Genomic DNA, 24,798 nt, shown 5'->3' with positions numbered 1-24,798 from the left:
AGAGCTCTTGCTTCCCTGCGGCTGCATCCATAGTCCCTGGGCATTCATGCTGTGGCGGTGAGGCCCTGGACCCATTGCAGCTCCTGGCAGAGTGGGTACTCTCCTTCCTGAAGAGAACCTATAGAACAGCTTTGCAGATAAGTACCAGCCCATAGGAGTCAAATGGGTGAAATCCTCTTTGGGCCTGACCCCAGCAAGACCAGCATCTCAAGGCTCTAGCCTTCCTCCTCATGCCTGTGAGTCAGGAAAAGAGTGGGATTACCCACAGACCACCTTCTCAAGTCAGCCAGATCGTGTGGATCTATGGTGGGACTCAAGCTCCTCCTTACCCCAAGGGGAGGTAAGGCCAGGCCTCTAGCAACTTGGAGTTGTCTATAATGACCTTTAAAGGCCCAAGGGTCTATCTCCTGACTAAAGGCATTGCATCCCTATATCATATCACGTGACAGAGAAACCTGTTCTCGTGGCATGTAACATCCCTGTGAGAGCATTGTATATGATTTTGTATTTTTTAATTCATTTTAATCTACAGGTTGGAATCTAATTTTTAAATTTTATTGGAACTCACATTTTAAAAAGAAAAGCATTTAAAATAATAATAATAAACCTTTGACCGGTGTCTTCCAAGTAGTTTGATCAAAGAACTTATCAGTGTTTTCAAAACACAGCCTGGAGTGTAAAGATTGGAAAGCCCCGTGGCCTCGCCTTGTGTGTATGAAGTGTAAATCTGGTTTTGTTTTGTTGTTTTGGATTCTTTTGGGTTTTTGTTTCATTTTGTTTTGAAGATCAGATAGTGATCACTCTGAAAGATTGAAGCCAAGAATTTGTAACTATGATATTTACTGTAAGCTGTAGAACATTCAATAACTATTAAAAGAAAAAAAAGTTTCCAAAAAAAAAAAAAAAAAAAGTCCGGGGTGACCAGACTGGTGGTTCTTGGGGCAGGGAGACACCACCTCTTAGGCCAGTGAGTCCCCTGGGTTGTTCCCCAAGCTGATGCTAACCTTGTTTTCACCAGTCAGGTAATGACTATGCTGCATCTCCCCTCAGGCATAGCAGGGCTTCCTTGGGATTCAGTTGAGGGGTCTGGGAAGTGACCATCAGCACCTGGACTAATTGAGGTGTGTGATACACGGCCAGGAGGTCATAAATGATGAAGGCTGCCATCTTCCAAGGCTCACCGTGTGGCCAGCGCTGTGCTTTATGTTTGCTAGTTCTCAAAATCCTCACAGCAGGATGGGAGGCGAGCCCTATTTATTAACCCTGCCCTCAAGACAGAGCAGCCAAGGAGGGTAAGTACCTTGGCCAAGGTCACAGAGCCGTGAGATTCAGAGTGGGAGCTCACACTTGGCCAGGCCCCACATTCCCCTGCCCACCCCAGAGGAGGCAGTGTCTGTGTTTGCTTAAAGGGAGAGTTTGTCAGCTGGGAAACCAAGGGAAGAAGGAGCTTACAGGTTTGTAGTCACAGAAGGACAGTTGAGGGAGGTTATGTGGTCTCCACCCAAATGGTCAACTACTGTCCGTTTTCCATCCTAAATCTCTGCCTCCTCCTCCCTCTGGGCAAAGCCACTGCCCTAGTCCAGGCCCAGGCTTCTTTCCCTTGTCATTGTAGCCACCATTGCCTCCCAGGGCCTGGCCCCCAAATCCTGATGCTCCTATAGCCTGTCAAGTATTTCAGCCTCCTCAACTAGAGAAAAAACTAAGGCCCCAAGAGGCTCACTGACCTGGCTCACACTAGAGCTGTAATTGGACTTCAGGATATACTCCTAACTCTCCAGCCCTTGCTACCAACCCATGCCCTGTGCCTCTGCAGCATGCTCCCCAGTTTCCCTCCTGTCCTCACCTCACAGGAGACTCATTCTCCCTCCCTTGCAGTGGAAAGCTCTTATCATGTGTGGGAGCTGAGGGCACCTCTGGCCACAGACTTTGCTGGGCTGTGTCACAGCAGTTTCGCCAGAGCAGGAAAGGGATTTTCCAGGGACTCAGTTCCAGGTCACAATGGCAGGGCTGAGGACCAGGAGCAGACAGGGAGGTGGAGATCTGGGCCCCATACTCACAATTTTGGTCCTTGGGGTGAGGGGTGGAATAAGGAAAGGTCAGACTCAGAACTTCCCTCAGCCCAGCGCCCCAGTCTGTCCTCTGGCTCCCAGGGCTGCCAAGATTCAGAGGGACAAGCCAGGAAAACTTTCAGATGAGGGTGGGGGCCCTGAAGGCCAAGGGTATTGGATATACCCGTACCTGATCCCTCAGCAATGCATCCCATCCTTTTAGGGACAGGTGAAGAAATTTAGGCCAGAGTCCTACTTTGACCTTCCAGCAAGCAGAAAATGGGGTGCCAGGGTTGGGGGGTGGGGGCTGGCAGGCAGTGCTGGAGAAGAGCTGTGCTTATTACCCCAGGGCCCAGCACCAAGGTGAGGGTTATCTCTTACCTGGCCTGGGAAGCCAGACCCAGCCTCAGTCTCCACAGCAAGAGGGCATTTAGAGTCCCCAGTCCAGCCTTCCCCTGGGAAAGGAGGCTGGAGAGTGGGAGGGACCCAACTCCCACCCCGTCTCTTGCTTTCTCATCATCTTGGTGTGTCATCCAAGTCCTGGGTGAAGTGGGGTTGGTTGGCTCAGGGGACAGCCAAGTTTGAGAAGCCAAATCTTGACATGCAGCTAAGAGTTGGCAAATAGGGACACCAAGTGGACCCTGGTAGTCCAAGGGAACATTTCCTTGGGAGCACGGATGATGCCCACTAGGCCCCTACAATGAACAACCTGTTTTAGACTTTGGCAACCCATGGTGCTCCAGAAAATTCCTCCTGATGTACAGCCTGTCTCTTTCCCTCCTCTCTCCTAGAACAGGGAAAGCTTTGTTTCCTAGGCCCTAGGAAGTCCCCTCCCTTTCCTACACACCTCAGAAGCCTCAGAAAGAGAAGCCTGTGCCCTGGAGAGGCAAGAAAGAGGCAGGGAGAGATCAAATCTCAAGGCATGTCTGCCCAGCTTCTCTGGGCAGGAGTTTTCTGTGCTGCTAACTGGGCCAGGTTCATGGCTTCTGCACAGGAGAAAGGCCTCTGCCCACAGACAAGATGGTGATCTCACTTTGCCATCCTGCTGTGGCCCCAGCCTTAGGGAGCCCTGGCCGGGTTGGGCAGGGGTCTGGGAGTAGGAGTAGTGGCACCTGTGGCCTCAGGGGAGCAGCAAGAGCAAACATGAGCTGGGCCTTCTGGAGTCCCATCCTGACCAGCCGCCTTCATCCAGGAGGTCTGGGGCTCCCACAGGCTGTCCCTTTCCACACTTCCCCAGACTCCACCAAACATCAGTATCCGGTTCTTCAGCCTCTCTTTGGGACTCTCCCATTAGCATTTAAACGTGTCCCCTTCTTCCACCTTTAAAAAATATACCTAGAGAGCCCAGAATTAAAAACCTTACCTCCCTGGGGCCCAAGTCCCTACCAGTATCGCCTGTCACAATCTGGCTTCTGTGGGGAGCTCAATCCAATCAGACCTCGTCCTGTTCGCACCATGTCCACGAACCAAGGACTGCTGCAGTCCTGACCCTGTGGCAGCACCTGGCCTTGTGGACCATCCTGCCCCTCACTCCCCTTCCCTCACTTGCAGGACACTGCAGTTCCCTGGTCTCCTTCCCACCTCCTTGGCAGCGCCTCTGGGGCAGACCAAGAGTCTGCCCTGAGCCCTCTCTCCTGGTCCAGTCCTGGTGCAAATGCCTACTTGAGTGCTTCTAAATATTCCTGTAGCCCAGGTCGGTCTCTCGAGCACTTCAGGCCTTCACATTCCAGACGCCCAGGGGGCTGTATCACAGCTGTCTCCTGGGCTCCTCCTCCGGTTTCCCCACCCAGCTGGCCCTAATCTGTTGACCCACATCTTGTTACCAAGTCCTAGCAGTTCCATTTTAGGAATCTTAGATCCTGCCCCCCACACCCTGGCTTCCACCACCTCTTGCCTGGACAGCTGCAACAGTTTCCATGCAGAATTCCTGCTCCACCCTCCACGCTGTGACCAAGAGCAAGCTGACCAGCTCCCCTTCCTAAATGCCTTAGAGGTTCCTTGGCATCTCTGGCAGAAGATTGATGGCTTCCAAGAGCACGTGTAGCTGTCTTCTGCCCACACCCAATCCAGTCTCCACACCTGTCACCTTCAACTTCCAGCTTCTCCAGTTCCTTGTAGTTCCCCTGGGCCTTTGCACATGCTGTTCTCTCTCTGCAGACCACGTTTCCCTTTCCCACGTTCTCCAGCTCCCAACGGGTCTGACCCCATCCATCTCCCAGGCTCCACTTCTTCTAGAGCTGTGCTGTCCAAGATAGGAGCCGCTAGCCGCATGTGGCTATTGAGCCCTTGAATATGCTAGTTCTTATTAAGATGTGCTTTAAGTGTAAAATACCAGATTTCAAAACAAAAAAATTAGTGGTTCATGCATAATTTTTATACTGACTTTATATTGAAATGAAAATACTTTAGTTATACTGGCTTAAATACATTATTGATACTAAGCTTATCTTTTTCTTTTAAAAATGCGGCTATTAGAAAATTTTAAATTACATATCTGGTACATACTATATATATCTATTGGACAGCACTACCTCTAGGGGCTTCAGTGAGAACCTGATGAAGTGAGGGGCCTCCTCCAGCCCCACTTCACCCGCTGTCCCCATGCCTACCTGCCACAGAGCCAACACTGCGAGGGGAGGGATGGCCTGTCCCACACACAGTACCTGACACAAAGCTATTTGGTGAATGGCCAGATGACCTGGGAAGAGTCACAGGGAAAGAAGCTCTTCATGACACGACTTTCCCACCTTTTATTATCCAATAAATGGATGGGAATAGAGACAAAGACAGGACAACAGCAAAGTTTCAATAAATAAGAGAAACAGGGATGGCAGTGGGGCCCATGCCTGCATGACCCCACATAAATAACCAGGTTGCTGAGCCAGAGTGGACATAGGGACTGGGCTGGGCAGTCGCCCGCACTGCCCAGGCTGGGGGACAGACACCAACACCACAGGGACACACAAACCACTGAGGCCAGGGGCACCTTACCAGCCCCTCACCCACACCTCTCCCCAAAAGCTCCTGAGATCTTGGGGTGGCTATGCAGGCTGGCACCTTGTACTACAGCCCTGCCCAGGTCAAGACTGTGGTACCATTTTCAATAAAAACAGCAGGGTGGGGAGCAGATACATGCATTAAGCCCCTTCTTATAGACAGAGCCAGGGATGGGCCGCCCCATGGGGGCCTGAAGGCAGAGGCCTTAGAAGCCGCAAAAATGGGGCCAGATAAAGCTACTAATGGGAGGGGTGGCAAGGAGTCAGGCTTTCCCCTCACATGACCCGGGCCAGAACCTGCCAAGTAACTGGAGAAGCCCTGCGCCCTGAGATGCCTTTCTTTTCCCACTTCATGGTCAGAAGAATTATAACCAGGTGATGGCCAGGGACTTGCCCATGGTTAGAGCCTGGGAACTCAAGTCTCCAGCCCATGGCTTTTTGTTGCTCCTTCCCTTTACTGGGCCCACTAGAAGAGGCAGGAGAGGTCCGTACTAGGGCCCTGTACAGAGGCAAGGGCAGCTAATTACCAAGGTGTGGGGCCAGGAGCACCAGGCAGAGGGCCCCCCCCCCCCCTACCAGGCCAAGGCCTTGCCACTTAGTGGTACAGAGGATCCTGCAGGGTCCCAGGATCTGGCCAGGCTAGGGCACAGGGCATCCTTCACAGAAAAAACTGGGTGGCAGGGACAGGGGAGGGGCTCTCAACCTGCTCCTGCACACAGCACCCGCCAGCTGGCCTGCCTCCTCACTGGGGCGGACGCTCCCACCTCCAGGCCTTGGCCTTTGCTGTTCTGTCTGCTGGGCCATTACTTCTTGGTCCTCACACGCCCAGCTGCAGCTCTCCCTCCTCCAGGAAGCCTTCAGAACCTCCTAGGGCAGGGCTGCCATGTTCTCAGATGAGATAGACCATCAGATGACCAGGTTGCTCTCATTTAGCCGGACCACATAGCGGTTCTCCTGGGGGACAAGGTGAGGGGTCAGAGTGGAGTCAGGGGCTTCTGTACTCCCTGCCCAGGGCCCCCTGGACCTCCACCCCCGCCCTATTTGCAGTCAGGGTCGGCCCAGGTGCCAACTGACACTTTCCCCTCTAGCCCTCACCTCAGCCTTGTTCTCTGCTGGGGGCTTCAGCCACTTAGTATGGCTTCCGCCACTTCCCAGCAGTGCCTGCTGCTCAGTGGGGAGGCCAGGTTGTGGGGAGCCAGGGAGAGCACCCCCTGAGGGCCCAGCCTCTGTGACAGTCTTCACTTCAGAGGCCGCTGAACTTGACCGTTGCTCAGGAATTCGGGCCACTCGGAACCTGTGGTGGTGGAGTGAGGAGTGGTGGCGTGATGATTCCATTAAAGACAGAACCACAGGTCTAGAAAGGGCAACACCCGCAGGATCCCACACCAAGTTCATGGATCGGAGTCTGAGCCCTTCCTATGCCCTCCCACCCACAGATGAGCTCCCAACCACTCTCAACGCTGCAGGTAAACACTCCTGTGGCCTGAGGGGCCCAAGGTGTGATGGAGGCCAGGACCCTGCCCTGGCACCCAAGGGCTCATGTGAGACACAGCATAGCTGGAAGACCTGACTTCTGACAACCCTCCTTCTGCCCAGAGAGGCATACTGAGGCCAGAGAGGGACCAGTCACCAAGCAGGATGTTTAGGGCTCAAATAGGGCCCTGTCTCTCCCACCCTGGCTGTAATGTCTCTCCCTGACCCTCCAGTATCTATGCCCACCTCACCTGCCCACAGACAAGATGGTGATCTCGCCCTGGCGTCCTGCCTTGGCCCCAGCCTTGGGAGCCCTGGCCGGGTTGGGCAGGAGTCTGGGAGTAGGAGTAGTGGCAGCTGCGGCCTCAGGGGACAGCAGCACCTCAGGCCACTTCTTCTGGCTACAGCGGGAGCAGCAGGGGCCAGAGAGTGAAGCCAGGCCCTGCACGGTGTGGAGGTGATGACGATGTGGGCAGACGTGTGGCATGCTGGGGGGACCCGGCGGCAGCCTACAGCGGGCACAGGGGGAAGTGGTCACTAGGGCAGGCCAGCGCCAGCGGGTCCCAGGAGGTAATAAAGGGGAATCGTGAACATGAAAGGGAACATACCCAAGTGGTGAATCCCCAAGGAAGCAGGCTGATTATCTGTGGGTTTGGATCACCTGCCCACTCACCTGGGTACGGGCCTGTGGCTGGTCTGCACCAGCTGTTTGCTGTGATACTCCTTCAGCAGCTCCTCCAGGGCCGCAGCATTCTCTGTTGGGCAGCTGTGGTCAGAACCCAGCTCTGGGCCACAAAGGGGTGCTCCCCGTGCACCCACACCCCACCCCACCCCAGGCCTCGTGCCTTTTCCTCTACCCCTCAGCCACACTGATGAGAGAGGGCCAGGCTGGCCCCAGGTGTCTCGGTGGGAGGGGCGGAGCAGAGAGGAGACCATCCTCTCCCCGGCATGGGGATGGGGTCAGACCTCCCCTCACCTTTCTTCTCGGTGATCAGGCGTACTAGGACCCCAATGGTGTCCTCATTGGCATCCTCAGCCCGGTAGGCGGGGTTGATCCCTGTGGAAGAAAAGCAACAGCCATGGTCCTGGGGAAGTGGAGGGTTGATTGGGGGGGGGGGGGGGGGGGGGGGCGGGCGGCGCTCCAGACTTGACTCCAGATTTAACAGCTATGCCAAGATGTGGCAGCAGAGGGCACCGCAGGCCTTCCTGTGAGTTGTGCTGCAAGCCTGGGTGTTGATGCAGTGGTGGCACTCCAGGCCTCAGCTTAGGCTCTGCAAGCTCATTATCATTGCTCCCTGCAATTGGAGGGTGAGGGGGGCCACCCCTTCTGGGGCCTATCATCTCCCCTGCACAGCCTCAGGTAGCTGTGGGCTGTCTCCCTGCCCAGAACCCTGGACAGTTCTCGGGCACACTCTGTCATTCCGGGCTTATCACACTTCCCCACACACCACCCTGTCCATATGTCTAACTGAGGGCCCTCAGGGCCCAAACCTCAAGAGTGTGAGAACAGGCCACGTAATCAATCCTGGGCCAGTGGCAAACAGCTCTTAGGACTTGCACCCAGGCAGCAGCCAACAGCTGAAGGAGAACCTAGGCTAGGAGAAAACAAGTGCAGTCCCAGACAAAATGGCCTGAGCTGCCATCTTCCTGCCTGCCTAAAGCCACTGTGCACTTCCTGTCCCTGCCAGCCTGCAGCGTCAGGAGCTGGGAAGGGCTCTGGCCAGTCCCGGGCAGCCTGTGGCACAGGCATGGGAAGCACCGGTTCGATCTTAACTTTGGCCGCAAGGCTCTGTGGGTAGTGTGTGTGCATGGGGGGCCCTGCCCTATTGGCCTTCAAGGGACGGTGCAGGGAAGAAAAAAGGGGCCCAGGACCCGGGGGTGGGGGGAACACATCTCTCCCTCTGGTTCCAGGACTCCTAACTCAAACCATGGCCTGGAGCTGAAACCTGAGCCCCTCGTGGGGTCTGCCAAGGACAGCTGCCCTGCCAGCCACTCAGGTCAGAGGTCAACCTGAGAAGGCAGTCCGACCCTTGAACCATATACATACAACTGCAGTCCCCAAAGAGTTCAGATCCCTACAGCCTGACAGGGCCTCACCCAGGACCAGAATCCCACTGAAGCCACTTGCCCTCTGCTCTGCCCCCGTCACTACCTCAGGCCACTTCACTTTTCCTTCTACTCTGTCACTTCGCATGGTCTCCTCTGCAGCCGCACGCACACCTCCAGGAAGCCCTCCTGGTTAGCCCTCTGCAGGTCCCTCCCTGTCAGTCCCTCTAGGCCAACAGGTTCCCTTGCACAGCCGCCAGGCTGAGCTGGGCTGAGCTAGACCCTACCCTCTGGCCTCCCCACTCAAGACCCCAGGCTGAGCCTCACCGCTGCCTCCACCTCCAGGGCCGGGCCCAACCTCCTTGTGGGCCGTGCAGTGGTAGCCTTTCCGCTTGAGCAGGTTGCACACCAGGATGCCCAGCAGCCCCATGAGGCAGAAGACAGGCACGATGGCAATAACCGCATACTGGGCAGCTGTCTCCTCAGGGCCACCTGCCCGCGTGCCATTCCCAAGCTGCCGCGTATCCCCAGCACTGCTGGCCCCTGCTGCCACCTCCACACCACGTCGGGCCCGTCGTCCCCGCTCTGAGCACCACAGAGGATGGAGGCATGGAGGAAAGATGGAGGCAGAGAGGCCCAGGGCCTGGGTTAAATGGGAGGGGGGTGGGGGCACGAATGTGTCCAGAGCCGCCTACTGCCCACTCCACCGTGCTGGGGAGGCAAAGGCCAACTCACCCCTACTTGTTCTTGGCCATCTTATCAGCCTGAGCAAGGCCTCCTCAGACCTCAGGACAGCCAGACCCTCAGCCCCCTGTCCACCCCTCATTCTGGGGTGAACACAGTACCTAAGCACATGCCTGGGCCTGTGGACACCGGATCCCACCCCCCACGACTGGCCGATGAATTAGTTTCCTCAGAAAGTGACTGACAACAAGCGAGAGGTGTGTGCGCGTGTATGTGTGAGTGTGCGCTCACACGCATCTTCATGTGTCTCTCTTTGAGGGGAAGAGGACAGGGGACAGGCAGGGTGTTAGCTCCTCAGGGCCTCAAGCCATGGCTGCCACCTGCCGGATGGGTCCTGCCACCCAGAAACGAGGAGAGCAGACACTGCCAGCGGAACAATTGAACACGTGTTGCCGGACGCCCTCTGGCTGCGCACCCTTCCCTGGGCTCAGGCAAGCTCACCGGACCCCCACCAGTCCTGCCCCCGATCTGTCACTCACCATAACAGCTGCGAGTACCCAGAGGTGTCCAGGAGCACGGCTGACAGGAGACAAGGGGGACCCCTGAAGTGGCAAACCACCTGCAAAGAGAGAAGACATCACTAAGGCCTAAAAACTATCCTTAAGAGAGGCTCCTGCCAGGCACACTCACTGGTCCTGACCCCTCCCATTTCACAGATGGGAAGACAGGCCTGCTCAGGGGGTGTGGGTGAGGCTGGGACCCTAGGACCCAAAGTCCTGGTCACCTCGCCATGAGCCCTCAAGTCCCACCCCATGGCTCACCCAGGCTGGCAGTCTCCACATAGGGTGTCTCGAGTCGCTGTGCCTGCCTGGGCCTCCAGCCTCCCTCGAGGGCTGCAGCGAGCGTGGGGCTGGCATGGGCCAGGGCCCCATGAAGCAGAGAAAGTGCCGGGGGGACAGGACCTGCATAATGTGCCCTGCCCCAGGTCCTGTGGGAGGGAAAGGATGAGAACAAAGCCGGGAGCCAGGTCTGGGGAACCCGCCCCTGGCCCTCAACAGTCTTCCCAGGACAGGGCAGCTCACCAGGCTGGGCTCCTCCCCAGGTGGGCACCGCCAAAGGGTCCTTGATGTTGGAGTGGCCAGAGGCCAGCGCAGCAGCTGGAAGAACAGCAGGCAGGACACACTGAGAGAGCAGAAAGTGCTGGGATATGGCATCTCTGGGGCCATCTATCCACCACCCACTTCTTAATGTCTCAGGAGTGGGGACCACTGACCACACAGGGCCAGCCCCCAGGTTTCAGTGACCTTCTCTAACCTCAATCCCTCCTGTTCCAAGTAAAACCTGCCTGTCCCATACCTGCTGCATCACCACTGCCTAGGTAGAAAGAAAACCACATCGGCTTCTGGAAAGTGCTGGAAAACCCCAGACGGAGCCAGATCAGGATCTCAAGCCCTTGGGTCCCTGAGTCACATCCATTCCAGCTAATCAGGACGATAAAGAGGAAATGCTTCCGAATTCCTCTCTCAAGTTCTGTCTCCCTTCCTGTGGCTGTGGCTCCGCCACCACGGCTGGGCCTGTTGTTAACCAGGCCCTGTTCATCATCCCTGGGGCCAAGTCTGCAGCCAGTGCTTCCTGTTCTGGGCCCTCAGCAGAGTCTTTGGGACAACTTCCTCCATGACCTCTCCACACAAGGCCGGCCAGCTCACACTCCTGCACCCACACGGGGCGGGCTACACCTCAAGGAAGGGATCTCAACTGGCCTCCCCCAGCACATTCCACTGACAGCTCCCTCTGCACCCCACTCCAGGAATGAACTATCTGCCCTGAATCCCTCCTGCTGCGGGCAGATTCCCCCCCCCCCCCCCCACCAAACCTGTCCTCCAATTTGGCCCAACTTGGGGTAACAAGCACAGAATAGAGCCAGCTGCCCTGGAGGGCAGAAGGAATGTCACACAGGAGGCTCTGGGACCCTCCCCAGGCCCCAGCCCTGGCTCCCAACATCTGCCAAGCCCTAGGAGGACTCCTGCACCAAGAGCCACACAGGCCAGGAGGTGTTTCCTAGGGTTGGACTGCCTCAATTTGCAAAGGAAGAGGTGTGTAACCAACCCTAGCATGGCAGCCAGCGTGTGGTTCCTGAACTCAGAAGGGCTGGGGTGCAGGGTTCAGTACTCCCAGGTCCCATCCCCAACTCACCACAAAAAGGCAGGACAGGGGCCAGTGTGGCAGGCTCAGCTTCATCCTCGGGCCCCAGGAGTCACCAGCCTACAACACACATGGAGGGAAGGCTCAGCAGGAGATGGGAAAAGGCAGGCAGCTGCTGTCCTCCCAGCACTGTTTCCAGGACAAGACTGGATGGGAATTTGCAAGGTATTGCTGGGCAGGCAACACTGGGGTGGTTTGGCCTACACTCACCGCACCTCCCCCTTCCCCCACAAACCTGGGTAGAGATGGGGGGTGCCCTGTCTGGGGCCGGCCTCCCAGGGCAGCAGAGGAGGGGGACAGAGGGCTCTGCCAGGCTTGGGGGACTTCCCGGAGGAGGAAGGGCTTCCTTTCCCTTCCATAAATAGCCATGTGCATGGGGACATGGCAGGGGGGCCCTGGGAGGAAGGAAGTGTGCAGCAGCAGTCCTGGGGGTGGGGGCTGAGAGGGCCTGCAATCCCCCCATGCCCAGACTCTGCACCTCATTTCCAGCTCCCAGGCTCCTGCCACTTGGACCTCCTGTGGGCCTGGCCCCTTGGCTTCTCTGCCTTCACTCTTGCTGTTTCTGCTCCAAGGAAGGTACTTTCCCTCAGCCATCAAAGCCAAATACGAAGGCATCTCTGTCCAGAAGCTTCTCGAGATTTCGTTTTCCCCTCACAGCTGGGATCAAAGCGCCTGCATGTCTCCCTACTCACTGCCCCCCATCACAGTCCCAGTCCCACCACAAGTCCCACTCCCCAGTGGGCAGTCTTCTCCACCGAAGGATGTGGAAGAACATGTCCAACACTGGGAGAGGTGTGACTGCATCTCTGGGTCAAGAGCAGACCTCCTGCTGTCATAGCAACCAGTGTTCAGCCTTCTGTCCTTTCTCTCAGGCACCTACCACTGTGTGTCGGGCATTGCCCTTGGCGCAGGAAACAGAAGAAGACAGACACTGTCCCCATCCTCAGAGAGTTCCCATCCCTGTTGACCATACCAATGGTCAACAGATGAACAGGGAAATGCCCCCCTGCCAGACAGCGGGAAGTGCCAACAAACCATGAGGCAGGGTGAGGGCGCTGCATGGGATGGCCGCTGGCCTGAGGCTGAGCACCCAGGCTCCAAGCATGGGGTCCTCTGGAGAAAAGCCTCCAGCCAGTAGGCAGGTTGGAAGAGCAGGAAGGAGGATTCAGTTTAGATAAATGGGACTGTAGCAAAACAAGAGAGTTCCATCACTTATTTCCAGGAGACCTGCCTTCCGGCTCAGGAGGGTGAAGGAAGCTGGATTTGTCAGGCCTCAGCCACAGGCCATATAGCTTCTGACCCCCAAGGGGCAGCCAAGCCACTGGCCCAGGGCCCCCAGCAGATTGAGGGGACGCTACCCGGAGCCCCGTGCTGCCCGATACCAAGTCTGGTGGGAGAAGCGCTGCCTGCCGTAAACCCCAGGTCATATGAGAGCCCCTCGGGGGCACAGGTGGCCTGGCCTTCCCACGTGGAAAAGGAGCCAGAGGAAACTGATCCCCCTACACAGACCTCGGTGGCAGCAGCCAGGGGTTCGAATTACACCACAAGGGAGGGGGAGGGGCGGCAGGCACAACATCCTCGGGACTCTCCAAGTCACTCTTGGCCCAAGGCCAGCTAAGGGGAAAACCTAGGACAGGAGAAGGTCGGGCCACAGCATAAAGGCCACACCCTGGTTGTCTGTACCCAACAGGTAGCATACTCAGACCCATTCCCCCACTTGTCCCCTCCTCTAATTTGGTCACAAGTCTTCCTTTCCAGTTTCTGGCCCAAGGTGTCCCTTCCCCTGCCCAGGCCGAGCTCCCACTCAAGCCCTGCCCCCCCCCATGAAGATCCTTCTTCATAGGATCTAATCCACGGACTTGACCACAAGCCCAAGGCCTCAGGCTGACCCCACAGGGGCTGGACCAGGGGTGAAAAGAGGCACAACAGCCACAGAGGAGAGGACCCCAGTCCCACTCCTGGCCCTGACTGGCACCTGCTGGGTAACCTGAACCCACAGTGAGGGGCTGTACAGCTGCTCACCTCCAGGCCGATGGGGAACCGTGATCTTGAGACTTCCAGGAGGAAAGTCTTCCAGGGGTCCAAAGCCAGCAAGGGCCCACTCAGGCATATTCACAGACACTTGCCGCCTAGCGCCCTGACGCCTTCTAATTACGTGCCTTCTAATTACCCCAAACTGGTACTTACTCCAGTCTGGCTGCCGGAGTCTGCTTACAGCTGCACTCCCAGCCCCTTCACTCAGCTAGATTGAGCCCCCGATGAACCTGTCCGGTCAGGCGGCCCATGGTAGGCCACCCAGAACCCCCTCCGTGTACACACAGGGCAGCACCTGCCGCTCTGACCTGCCCCTCGGCACCCCCCGTCCCACCAGGACTCCAGCATCTCTAAGCCTGGAGTCCTGAAATCTTGACTGAAAAGCAAGTTCGGATCAAAGTCCCTCAGCTGGCTGAGTGTCCGTGAAGGCTCCATCCCCACCTCTTTGCCTAGTCCTAAGGCCAGGAAGTCAGTGACCTTCCAAGGCCTCCAGAGAGCCTCCTGGAAGAAGGCTGTCAAGGTGGCTGAGCAGACCCAGGCCCACAGCAGGGAGCCTCCTCTCAGGGCCCAGTGCTCCAGACAGAGGAGAAACACCCAACAGGGCCCCAGGGGCAGAGGAGGAAGTAAGCCTAGAGGCCACTCCTCCCAGAAGTCTAACCTGGGCCTGTCCCCATTGCCACCAACTCCCTGTGGGACCGGAGCCCCTGCTACACCTTGCTGGGTCTCAGTATCTTCATCTGCAAGATGGGGATATTTGTCTCCCAGGGCAAGACCGTGATTAGGTTTAAATGAGGTAACAAGCCTAAGGAAGGTCTTGTGATTTCCTCCCCATCACTCCCTTCTTTCCCTCTGCACCTTGGCTCAGGTTTGTAATTAAGTATTTGTTTGCTTACTTGTTCAGCGCTGCTCCCCCTACCCCACCCCGACAGCAGCAAGGGCAGGGATGTCTGTCTCATTCACCACAAAGCCCTCCCCCAGCAGTGTCTGGAGCAGGAGGCCTCCACAAAACAGGTTGAGGGGGAGCAAGCTTCCTAACATGCAACCCACCCCCATCTCCAAAAATGCCCAAACAATTAGAACCAGAAATTCCCTGGAAGAAAACCAACTAACCAGGGCAGCGGAGCCCCAGGGACATGCAGCCCTGGAGGCCTCAGAGAAAGAGGAAGCTGTGACACCACCCAGGTCTCCACAGCTTCCCCTTTCCCAGAACTGAAGCTTTGTAGGGTCATGAGGCCCCAGCCTGGGGCCCTCCTCTGCACTTACTCACTCTCCAACCTCAACCTGGCCTCCTACTGAAGCTCCACTGAATCCCCAAGGGCCCTTGCCCTTGGCCTCCAGTTCAGCCCCACCTGCAGCCTAGGCATCCTTACACTGGGATCTGGCCCTTGCCCCTTCCCCCAGCCATTCTGAGCTTCTTTCACTCCCCTACACTTGCCTCTCCTACCCAGAAATCCTTCCCATCACCTGGCCAATACCTACTCTTCCTTCAGAGCTCAGCTCAAGGCCCCTCACCTCCTCCTGGAAGCCCCCCACCGCTACCTTCCCTTACACAGTCAGCATCCACATGTAACCTACCCGGCCCCTTCCCCACAACCTGTGTGCCCAGTGCGCAGCACAGGGCCAGGGCCCTGGTAAGTGGGTAGATATATGCTGAACTGGGGATGGGATGGGTTTGAAGGAGGGGGCAGGGATCAGGAAAGCACCTAGGTTCTGTCAAGGCTGGGTGGGCCAGAGACCAGGATCTCCGTTAAGGAGCCCAGAGGCTGGGGTTAGGCGGGAGGTGGGGGGGGGGGGGGGGGGGGGAGGGGAGTTGAAACTGGATCTGAACCCCTGGGCTAACTTGAGGAGAATCAGTCTGCCTTGCTCTGCTCCTCAACTGGCTCTGTGGCTGTGGACACCCCCGCTCCCATCAAGACAGAGGGCTGCTGTGAGGCTAAGAGAATTCACCTTAAATATGCAGCACAAGGCCTGACACACAGAATGAGCCCTCAGTAAGCATTCGCCATGCCTCCGTTTCCCCATGTATAAATTATGGAGCAGGGAACGACACACACTTGACAAGCAGGTGTGAGGTACAAAAGAGATTCTTCTCTATTTATGCTTGGCCCAGAGCCTGTACACAGGAGGTGCTGAATTAGCCATGGTGAGGCTCTGGGAGGTAGGGGGGTATAAGAAGGGAGAGAGGTCTGGAAAGATAGGTGGGCACAGCCCAGGTCACACCAAGACTTGGATGCAAACTGAGAAGCCTGCACTGCCTTAAGGGCCTGTGGGAGACTTGAAGGGTTAGTGGGCAGAGGAGAGGTATGGAACAATTTGCCTGTCAGAGGGCTTCCTTGGCTGCCTGCCAAGAAGGCTGGACTGGGGAGACAGAGGTGAGAGGCAGGTCCCCACCTGGAGCAGAGGGTGGGAGGCAGGTACTTGTGTTTCCCAGCGGTGGCTCTAGGGCCTGCGGACCTCCCTGCAGCCTTCAGAGGCTAGAGCTGCCAGGAAACACAGCTGGGCACAGGCCTTCCTTGACCACTCGAGACGGCAAGACAAAGGCCGCCCACCAATAGTTAGAAATCCAGGTTAGTGAGGAACCCAGTGGTTCCCTGGCAACTGGAGCTGAAGTAGGGCGGTGTCCACAGTGGGTAGCGGTGAGGGCAGCTAGGCATGCCTCCTTTCCATCCTCCACCCTCACGGGGAAGGCAACTGGCCCTCATTCCCTCGGGCCAGGCCCTCAGTTGCCCCTACTCCTTAGGAGTATCCCTGTTTCACACCTGGGTAAACTGAGGCCACCGGAGATCACTTGAATGGGTCACACAGCCAGTGTGTGGTGATGCAGGGGCCCAGGTCTGTCTGATTCTGCCTCCTACCTCACTCCTGACCCCTCTTAATCCTAGAGCCTAGCTTAGGGTCCAGCATATAGCAGATAGTCTCTGAGTGTTTACCAACCAGATGGCAGAGGCTAGGGAGGTAGTGGCATACAGAAGGGGCTCACTGAGAGGCTATTACAAAGCACCCAAGCAGGCCCCAGGGAAGGAGGTACTGCCCCCATTCCTGGGGGTCTCTAGGGTTTGCCTCCACCCAAACTAACTTGCATATTGCCCTATGTACCAGCTCCTGTGGGAAAAGGCAGTGGCACCTTTGAGAAGCAGGAAGCCCAGGGAAGGCTGGGAATTCCCAGGGGGTTGAATAGCAAGTCCCAGGGTGGAGCCCAGCTCCTCAGGCTGCTGACAGGCTGGGGGCCTAGAGTTGTGCAGAGGCTATGTCAGGGCCACTCAGTGGGAAGGGCACCCCCGTTCCCAGCCCAGCCTTGGGCAGCCTTGGTCTCCCGGGCACAACCCTTGGGTGAGGACTCCATGCGTGTGAACCCCAAATCCCACACCAGGGCACACCAGACAGCAGCTGCTCCCCGACCCACCCCGGGGGCTGGGCATGTTTCTGCCCCTCAGACCTCCAGGCTGCCCCCGGGCCTGCACTTCAGAGGCTCGGGGAAGTGATGGGGGCAGGTGGGGCTGAGGGAGCTAATTGGCCCTTGAGGCTAAGAAAAGGGCTGAGGTGGCCAGACTGGGCCAGCCCCGCTCCTCCCAGTCTGGTGCAGTTCAGCTGCAAACCCGATCCCTTACCTGAGCTGAGTCTGGGGCTAGGGGAGGGGGGCACTAAACCAGACAGTCATCTCTGGGGCAGAGCTGGGCCTCCCCAAACCCCCTAAGCACTTACTGCGCGCCTCAATCCCATCCCAGGCCTCAAAGATGGGGTCCCAGGCTTCACAGATGAGAAAACTGAGGCTCAGAGAGACTAAGGAGTACCCTGTAACAAGTCGGTCTCAAAGGAGACAGGGTTAACCCACCCAGTGGTGAGGACAGGCAGCCCTTGTCCTTGCCACCCCAGGCCTGGCATTTCTGCTCCTACAGGCCTTCTCCAGCCTGACACCCAACCACTTAGCACCCTGGGCTTCATGCAGGGAGCCCGAGCCAGCCCTGGGCCGTCTCCCTGGCCCCAAGGCAGGATGGCAATGGCCCACTCACTCATGCTACTGCTACCTCCTCTGAGAAGCCACCTTTGCCGCCAACCCCAGCTGCACATTCGGTACCAATCACGGTACCGTGCTCAATCACAGTCTGCTCAGCACAGGCCCCCCGTCACCCTGACCTGGGCAAGGCTTCACAAGAGACTGAGGGCAGACCACAGGCCCAGCCTGCCCTGTCCTCAGACTCCTCTAGACCTGAGGTGCGGGGGAAAAGAACCCTCTCCCCAGAAATTCTAGGTCAGGCCCCAACCCATGGAGACTGAGGACTGGGGTCAGCACAAGGTAGGAGGTTGGGTTCCAGAACAGTTACTCCTGGTTCAAGCTGTTTGTCACTTAGTGACTCTGTGACCTTGGGCAAAATACTTACCCTCCCTGAGCTTTAGGGGTCTCCTCTGCAAACAAGGGCTCTGGTCCCTATCTCTGGGGATGCTGCAGGGATAAGTGGAGCCACTGTAAACAGGGCTGACCAGGGCCTGGCCTGACCAAACCTCTCCTGAGGATCAGTTCTCACCACAACCCACAAGGGCCAGAGGAGGAGCCAGGCTCAGAATTAAGCAGCATCCATCCAAGGTCATCCAGTGGCTTTGGAGCAAGCAAGGGTGCTTTGGGGAACCAAGCATCAGTCCCAGCAGCATGGACAAAGGAGCCTTGGCCTCCCAGGGAGGCCCGTGGGTGCCCATTTCTCAGCTGCTATACCAGGCCTGTATCCACCTGCTCCCATGCCAGCTAAAGCCACAATCAGGAAGGTGGAAGGGTGCTGAGCAGTCAGGACCCAGCCCCACAACCCCAAGCTTCAGTTTCCTCCTCTGTAATTTGGGATAGTTGTGTTTCTTCAGCTGACCTCTTGGTGTGGCTGGAGGATCCAGAGTTCACAGGAGAAAAGTGACTCTTCTTACAATCAGGCTTCAGCCTAGGTGCCACCTCCTGCAGGAAGCCTTCCCAGCCTCCCTGTCTGGGTGGACCCTCCCCTCTCCTGACCCCTTCAGCCACCTGTGATCTCCCTGGAGGGAAGGAGGGAGGGAGGGAAGGCAGGCAGGCAAGCAGGCAGGCTGGTGGGCACATAGGGGCACCAGGCCACTCCCTGAGCTCATTGCTCCTTCTCACGGTGACTACAATATGCAGATCCAAGTTTAGATCCCTCCTTCCTTCTCTCCACCCACACACTCAGACCCCGCTTCTAACTGGCTGCAGAGGCCCCTCCATCCCTCTCTCTGTGCCAAGTAGCCAGGGCACACACTCACAGCCACATGGGCAGTTTATTTATAGAGCTCTCATCTTTCCCAGGATGGCTTTCCAGGCAAACAGACCTGGGTTAAGATCCCAGTTACACTAGGGTCTTGCAAGTCCCTTCCCCTTCGGGGGCCCTCTTTTCCCTACCTATACCTAGAAGGGACTGCTGACCCTCAGGGCATAAGGCTAAAGATGTGAGAGCCTTGGGGTCCTAATCCCAGGGCTGAGCACACAGTAGGGATGCAGCCCTGGGTCCCTCCTGTCCTCCTTGCAACCCCAGCCCCAGCCAGTGGCACTAGGGCCAGGTCCAGGCACCCAGGGCCTCCGCAAAGAATGGGTACTGAGCTCTGCCAGAGACCTGGTCCCAGCAACACTCAATCCTGAGTGGGGGTGGGGCCAGATGGGCCCCGCTGGCTGACCTCAGGCAAAACCCCGCCCTCTCTGGTGTACCCCTCCCCCCCACCCGGCTGAAGGGCCAGCCCCATAACAAAGGGGTCTGGCCTTACCCAGCCAGGCCAGGTGCTGAACAGCCCCACTACTTCCTCCTCCCCATGCAGGTAGCCAGCATGATCTTTCTGTGGAAACGGATGCCAGACAACCCTTGCCTCCACTTGGGAGACAGGGCTGGGTAAGAGCTTGGGCACCAGACTCCAGCACCACGGTTGTGTGACTCAAACTAGGACTGGTCCCTTCTGCCCTTTGAGTTTCAGCTCCCCAGTAAGCAGCCTGGGAAGGAATAAGATCCTCTGTCAGTACGGTTGAGACCTGAGCCCAGGGCCTGGCAAACAGCAGGGAATGTGCTGGCCCTGAATGAGAGCCTTGTCTGAGGAGGGCCCAGACACCAGATGTTCCCCTTCAAAAAGAATGGTCATGGGTCTTCACCTCTAAGCCCCCCAGCACACAATAGGCCCTCAGCCTACAGTGGCTGTAGTTCCTCAGGAAGAGGCCTGGCCGGCACCGATATGGCACCAATATGGCAAGACAGGGCAGGCTGCTGACCAGGCCTGCCCTTCCCAGCTGGGTATGTAGTGCCCATGAGTGTCCCACACCTGTGCCCATTCCCAAAGGTGAGGGGGCGGGGGGGGAGACACCTGACAGGTGACCACAACAATGGAGAGGGGCTAACATTGGGCTGGGAGGGCTTCCTGGGTGAGGGGGAGCTGTACCCTGAATGGCCAGGAGGGTTCCAGAAAGGGGAGACAGCAAGAGCAAAGGCAGACTCGAACCAAGGCACACGGCAGAGAGAGATGAAGGTGAAGACGTAAAGTTCAGAAGGTCTTCGAAGGAAAAGTGCTGATGCTCAGATGAGTCTGGACTATGTTATGCAGGCAAAAAAAAGTAAGTTGCCTTAGGGAGGATGTTCTGACAGTGCGTGGAAGAACTGGAAATGGAGGCAGAGAGGCCAGTACGGGAGTCTGGGGCAGGACAGCAAGGCCAGAGTGGAACAACAGAGGGAGGCCTGATTTTGTGAAGCTGTGTCTGGAGCCTGCTTCCAGTCTTGGGCCACGTCCAGTCTGCCGGGGAACATGTGGCAGGACAGAAGGAAGAAAGGTACCCTGTTTGGAGGGTGAGAGCCAGAATACCAGGTTTCTGGACACCTTGGGTAAGTCCCAGCACTTCTCAAACCTCAGTCTCTCCCTCTGTAAAATGAGGCTGACTCTATGAGCAGGCGTGCAGTGATGGCTGCCCCTCAACGTCTCCCCTCCTTGGCCAAACACAGGTACCTCCCTCCAGCAGCTATCACATCAGTCCCAACTGGGGCCATATGTGGAAACCCACCCTGGCCCCACTGTCATTCTGGGAGGTCCAAGTTCCCAGAAAGCTTTAGCCTGGGCAGTGAACAGGGTAGGACTGGGAGGGCCTCCACCAGGGCTAGGATGAGAAGAGGAGGCTAACCCTTCCCCTCTTCCTCCTCCGCCCTGGGCCCAGAGCTATTTCCCTGTTTGCTGGGGATAGAAATAACTCAGGCTCAGCCCCAGGAGACCAAGATAGCTATTCTGATCAGCCCCAAGAAGCACAGCCCCAGTCATTCCAGGGAGGACCAAAAGACACCCTGACCCCCCAGCAACAGCCCTCGGCCCAGTGGCAGCAGTAGTCAGAACTTGCGGGGCCTCTGGGAAGAATGGGGAGACTGAAGGACCGAGAGGGTGGGGCAACCCCAGGTCACCCCCAGCCTGCCCCCACACCACAGCTTGTGGGTAGATTTGGGAAAATACGCCCAGAGCAACTCTGAATAGTGGAACAGAGCCTCTCCGGTATGGTGAAGGTCAGCTGGGACTCTCAGTTATCCTTGCCACCCCTGGAGCCTGGGCTGTGCTGCTGACTCCTGACACTTTTTGTAGCTGTGTGGATGCTCCCAAGGCCAGTTGCAGACTCTAGAAGGCAAGAGACAGGCCTCTCTGGTGACCTCCCGCTAGGGGTGAGAGCTGGGGGAAGGGAAGAGGAGGAACAGGAAGACCATATAACTTACCCACCCACACAGACACGTGTACAAATACACACTACACTCAGAACTCACAAAGGCACACTCTGGCAAGGCCATGCTTGCCAGTCCGGGTTTGAGAGAGGGAAGCCTATATAAGCCATGAACAGATATTAGAAAGATAGGTGGCCCTCTCCAAGCATCTCACAGGGTTTCAGAGGCAGAAGACCTGAATTCCAGTCCTGGCAGTATCCGGTCTCAGCATGACCTTGGCCAAGTCACTTTGCTTCTCTGAGCCTCAGTTTCCTTCTCTGAAAAATAGTCCTATCTCAGAACCACTGCGAGGATTCAACAACAGTACACCACAAAGTGTTCAGCATAGCACCTGGTACTGTCGCCTTGCCCTCAGCCCCAACACAGAATGCAACCAACATTTTCAGAGCAGGACAGAACTTCCAGATCCTTTAGCAGATACCTCCTCACCCCTCCTGGTCTAGAGAGCCCAATTTCCATTCTACCCTGCATGGACCCAACAGACCCTCTTGTGGGGGTGGGGGCCTCAGAGAGTAGCCCAGATGGTGCTTCAGCTCTCCAGATCAGAGACCACTCATGGGGAACAACTCCATGCCCCCTCTCCCCCAACAAAGGGAAATGAAGGAGACCGGGGCCACAGAGGTCAATGTCTATGGATCGGAATTCTGGGCTTTGTCAGAGAAGCTGTACTTCCATCCCTGTCGCCAGCAGCCCCTGGGCCATTGTGTCCCCAGCAGCCAACCTGCCCCCACCCCCTACTGCAGTCTTTCTGCCTGGAGGGAGGGAGGGGAGAACAGAGGCGGTTGACCCAAAAACAATAGAGGATCCCAAAGTGATGATTCACAGTCCATTCACAGCCCAACGCCTCAGTGTGCAGAAAGGGAGACTGAGGCCCAATGGGGGCAGGGTCTGAGAGGAAGATAGGCCCAGTGAGAATACAGGTTACTGGGGACAAAGCTTTGCCAGGCATCTGGGACCTCAGTGTGTGAGTGTGTTTGGGAGGTGGAGCCTGAGGCTACCTCAGGGCCCCTCGGATGCTGCCAGAAGTGTCAGTCATCTCAGCAGATGTCACCCAGCCTTGGCCTCCTCTCTCCCTGCCAGAGTAAGTCACTCAGGGTCCTCCCGGCTGACTAAATTGAGATGTTGAGAGGCACCCTCTTAGGGACAGCTGTGGAGCCACCCCTGCCTCCCCTCCTCCCCTTCCCTCTTTGTATGGCAGGTGGTTGAGGTCCCTCCTCTTTCTGCCTCTTACTCATTCTCCTGAGGCTTGGACACACACACACACACACACACACACTACTTGGCCCCACGAGCACACTAGGCCCCAGTGATTTGGAGGTTGGTTCTCCAAATCAGTTAGGGTTCCTCTCTGTTTCACACTCACATTAGGGAGTCACTCTGGCCCTGCCCTGGTCTCGTTCCAGGCCACATACACTCTCAGTGACCCCAGTGACCGGGGTCTCACAGTAAGCTGGGGTCACGGTCACCCGCAAGGACCTGGGGTCTCTCCCACACAATCACACGCACTCACTCGGCCTGTCAGAGATACACAGAGCCCTTCTGTGTCTCCCGCTTGGTCCCGGCGTCACTGCCCAGTGTCCCGGCCACACGTTCTCCCGGGCTGGGCCGCCTCACGCGCCGTGTCACCCACAGTCACGGGCTGACACCGTTCAGAGCTCCCCCCCGTCCGGCCGCCCCGCGCCGCAGCCGTCCCGTCCCGCACCCGTTCCTGGTCTCGGTCCAAGTTTCCCAGGCCGGGGGCGTCTCCGGGGCCCGCCGACTCAAACTGCAGGTCCCGCGGCTGCTTGGCCCCCGCGCACGGCCGGGCCTGGAGTCGCGGCTAGAGGACGCGCAGCTCCCGGGGCAGGGGGCTTAGAGAGCGGCAGGGACCTGTGCGCGGAAGACGCCGGGACAGGACGCGGGGGAGGGGGGTGCGCAGAGCCGGGGCTGCGGCATCCGCCGCCCCGGCCAACTTCCTCAGAGACTCGGGGAGGCAGGGGGGCGCCACTCGGGTCCGCACCACTCTGGCCCCGGCCGCGGGAAGCAGACCCCGGGCTGAGGCCCCACGCGCCCTCCTTACCTGACCGCCCCGCAGCAGCTCCAGCAGCTCAACCCCTCAGCAGACTGGCAGGCCGGGCCCGGCTCCGCGAGCGCACCGGCGGCCGCACAGGCTGCGCGCCTTTTGAATGAATCGCCGGCCGGGCCGGGAAGGTGCGCAGCCCCGCCTCCGCGCGTCACGGTCTCCGGCCCCGCCCCCTACGTCAGAGCCCGGGCTCGAGCCCCCAGGTCCCCACCCCCTTGAGGCCGCGTAGGGCCTCGCGTTCTCCCTTCGGGCCGCGCCGCTCTGTTTCGCCATCTCTCGCGCCCCCCCGGGAACTGCAGGGGGCTGCGAGGGAAGAGGCTTCTTGGATCCGCCTCTCCTGGACTCCAAACCAAGAAAGAAGGGGTTGCGCGATGCAACACAGTCTGGAGACTTGGATGCTACCCTGGGTCCTGTCACAATTGCCGGTTCAGGCAGGACCACCGCCACCCCTTCTTGGGTCTTGTTTTCCTCCTGGAAATTGGCAACCAGGGAGAACGACCTCACTTTGTTGATGAGGCCCAGGTCGGCCCCTGGAAGTGCTCGCTTGTTGAGGAAAGTCCACGTGAAAGTGAATCTATAATGGAGGTACAAGTAGTGATCTCCTGCACATGCCTCAGGGCGCAACCCAAAGCGCCTTCCTCCAGAGACCTTTCCTGTCCCCATTCCCCACCCTACCCCACCCCACCCCTCTCTGACAAGATAGTGAGTGTCTCCTTCCAACGGGACAGATGACACAGTGTTCTCCCTTCCCTACCACCAGCTGCCCCACTCTGCCAATTCCCATTGCCAGCTATCTGGGTGCCCAGTTAGGCAGGGACTAGGGACTCCAGGACACTATTCACATTGTATTCCCAGCTCTGTGAATTGTGCCCTCTGGAGTTGTGCAATATGGTGGGCCAGGACTGGAGGCAGCAGCTCAGCAGGCAGAGTTTCCCCCACTCAGTACTATTGAGGGGATCCCAGGAGGTCCTCCCAGGACAGCAGGGCTGGGAGAAGATGCACACAGCACGGAGGGCCTCATGTTGGGGGCAGAGGCGGGCTGGGAAAGGGATAATCACAGCTCATGACAGAGGTAAAGGAAGGTAAATAAGTCTATTGGGGATAGATTGTGGGAAGAGGTGGAGATTTCTAAACAAACTGAGTCCTAGAACCTGAGCTGTAGGGTGAGGGGGTGGGGAAGGTCAGGTCCCCAGGGTCCAGGAGATTCTCAGAGGAGAACTGGACACCTGCAGAGGGAGAGGGGGAGGGGAAGAGTTTCCATTTCCCTGGGCCATGCCCAGGTTGTAGGTGAAGAGCTCCAGGTGACTGACATCAGGATCATAGCCCCATCCCCCTCACATCTCAATGGACACCCCTCAGGGCTAGGGCAAGGGTGGTCCTAGGGTCGAATATCTCAAATCCAAGCCCATGGGGTGGGGGGAGCCCAGAGGGGATCCATGCTGGCACCTGGTGAGGCGATGAGAGTAGCCCAAGAGGCCCTCTGTTCCTGCAAATGTTTTCTTTGTAAGAGGACCTTCTATACCTGAGTTCCAAGT

At 57.6% G+C, this 24,798-nt stretch overlaps 1 protein-coding gene across 3 annotated transcripts; it reads right to left on the bottom strand.

Annotated features, from left to right (window-relative positions):
* Positions 1 to 891: 891 nt before the first annotated feature.
* On the bottom strand, positions 892 to 23,356 carry RELT (RELT TNF receptor). 3 transcript variants are annotated; one of them, XM_049619434.1, is made up of 11 exons: positions 23,261 to 23,356; positions 11,441 to 11,509; positions 10,330 to 10,404; positions 10,069 to 10,235; positions 9,787 to 9,866; positions 8,891 to 9,148; positions 7,494 to 7,574; positions 7,191 to 7,272; positions 6,769 to 7,026; positions 6,140 to 6,338; positions 892 to 5,998 (listed from the first exon to the last, which is right to left on the bottom strand). In XM_049619434.1, exons 2-11 carry the CDS (start codon positions 11,483 to 11,485, stop codon positions 5,951 to 5,953), a joined length of 1,293 nt encoding a protein of 430 aa, XP_049475391.1. In that variant the 5' UTR covers positions 11,486 to 11,509; positions 23,261 to 23,356; the 3' UTR covers positions 892 to 5,950. The 3 variants fall into 3 exon arrangements, with proteins under 3 accessions (XP_049475391.1, XP_049475399.1, XP_049475409.1); XM_049619442.1 differs by lacking the exon at positions 23,261 to 23,356 and adding an exon at positions 13,472 to 14,060; XM_049619452.1 differs by lacking the exon at positions 8,891 to 9,148.
* Between the last annotated feature and the right edge of the window lie 1,442 nt (positions 23,357 to 24,798).

This window comes from Panthera uncia, chromosome D1 (assembly GCF_023721935.1).
Source record: "Panthera uncia isolate 11264 chromosome D1, Puncia_PCG_1.0, whole genome shotgun sequence".
In the NCBI taxonomy this organism is placed as follows: Eukaryota; Metazoa; Chordata; class Mammalia; order Carnivora; family Felidae; genus Panthera; species Panthera uncia.
Note: the sequence above shows the minus strand (reverse complement) of the source record. Positions and strands in the feature narration are given on the sequence as shown.